The sequence below is a fragment of the Polistes canadensis genome, unplaced genomic scaffold, assembly GCF_001313835.1.
Source record: "Polistes canadensis isolate GaletaPanama2010 unplaced genomic scaffold, ASM131383v1 scaffold_280, whole genome shotgun sequence".
Lineage (NCBI taxonomy): Eukaryota > Metazoa > Arthropoda > Insecta > Hymenoptera > Vespidae > Polistes > Polistes canadensis.
The window spans coordinates 185156-187146 of NW_014569827.1; the positions used below are offsets into that span (position 1 = coordinate 185156).

General features: G+C 34.1%; 1 protein-coding gene across 1 annotated transcript; it reads left to right on the forward strand.

Annotated features, from left to right (window-relative positions):
• Nucleotides 1-227: 227 nt before the first annotated feature.
• LOC106791035 (ES1 protein homolog, mitochondrial-like) lies at nt 228-1991 on the forward strand. Its single transcript, XM_014756378.1, has 4 exons — nt 228-386; nt 991-1280; nt 1389-1552; nt 1668-1991. Exons 1-4 carry the CDS (start codon nt 228-230, stop codon nt 1880-1882), a joined length of 828 nt encoding a protein of 275 aa, XP_014611864.1. The 3' UTR covers nt 1883-1991.

The window sequence follows — 1991 nt, forward strand, 5'->3', positions numbered from 1 at the left end:
CGTATCGTGTACAGACGGTAAGTTAGAAATCTTAAATATCACGTACTCCGTAGACTCAATCTTTTGATTGTTTAAATAAAAAAATCAATCAAAAGAAAATCGTTTATCATACAAACCTGACAAATGTCAATTTTCTCGATTTCCTTAACCAAATTATTAAGTGATATTAAATTCAAATTTAAATTTAAATTTCGAATTAAAAAATATTTCATTAAAAAAAATAGAACATGTTGCGTTCGCGTTTAGGGACGTTTGTTCGAAACGATATCTCCAAAATTCAATTAATTAATTCGACTAATCTTCTTCATACCTCATCGTGTCACGAATTTAAAAGATTGACGAAAAGAAGAGACGACAAATCTTGCGATATTCCTAAAATCGCTATAGTGAGTATGTTAAACATTTTAATTTCATAATGTTAACTTCCTGAACATGAAGTTCGTGACTGTTAAATAGAAGATATTAACTAGCTCGATGAAAATAAAAAAATGGGGCACAGAAAAAAAAGAAAAAAAAAAGTACGATTCACGATAAGATCTTGTAAGAGACTGACACGTTAAATAGAAGATATCTTTCGAATCAGCTTAGGTTCGCATGCAAACGAAAAAGTATATCGGTTATGCACTTTCGCATAGTGATGTAACAACCACCACTATGTTTTCTCGACGCCCCGAGCCAGAAACTGTTAACGTTTCCCTTTATATAGCTATACTACAAGAAAACGTATCCGAGGTACGCGCGAAAGTCATTACGAGGGAGGCAATTAATTATTTACCTTTATCTAACATTTGTAATCTAACATGAAACGGTAAAAATCAATATCGAAATAAAGAAAATCAAATGAAATGTAAACGAAAGAAATATTACGAAAAAATAAAAAAGAAAGAAAAAAGGATATCGTCGAAAGCAACCATTTTCGGATCTTATATTCGAAAATCAGTAACAGTGTTGTATTTTATAAAAAAGATATTTGATTTGATTTGAATTCAGATACTTTCGGGTTGCGGTAATCTAGACGGCACGGAAATATCCGAATGCATGTCAGCAACGTTTCACATATGCGAGAAAGGAATGATTCCAAAGTTTTATGCACCGGACATGGACATATGCGAGGTTATCGATCATTACACGAAAGAACCCGATTGTAATTCTCCTCCAAGAAACGCATTAGTCGAATCTGCTAGATTATCTCGTTTTTCTATTCAACCGTTATGCGAATGCGAAGCTTGTCATCACGCTGGTTTAGTACTTCCAGGAGGATTCGGTGCTGTTCGGACATTGTCAGTGCTTATTTTCCATCTGTTTAATCATTACTTTATCATTTTTCCTCATATTTTGATTATATTTTATTTGATATTTCATATACCATACCATATCATACCCCGTAGAAGCGATTTTGCAAGCAAAGGATGCGACTGTACAGTGATACCTGATTTAGAAAAATTGATTCAAGATTTTTCCTGCGGAAAAAAACCGATAGGTGCCATATGCATAACAAGTGTTCTACTTGCTCGAGTTTTACAAGGCGTTAAAATAACACTCGGTAAAGATTGTAAGTATAATATTGTGTATAACAATTTAAAAAATAATCTTACACTTTATTTTACTTATCCTCCAAATTCCATGTTTTATTTATTAACGAATGAGTACTATTACGAAAAATGTAGGCTCGCAGGATGACTGGCCGTACGCGGAAGCGATTAGCATAGCAAAACAGATGGGTGCGAAGGTGGAGATGAAGGATGTGAAGGGGGTTACCAGGTGTAAAAAGTACAACGTTTTCAGTACTCCTGCATGGATGTACAAACGTGGAACGTATGCGGAAATAAATGCTGGCATCGGGAAACTCATCACGATGTTGAAGAAGTGCATTCGACAGTGAAAGTTTACAAGTGATGGAAAGTTGCTCGATACGGTCGACAATTCAGATTTGTCTGTTTTCCTTTTTTCTTTTTCTTATCACATAGTATATAAATACACATATACATACA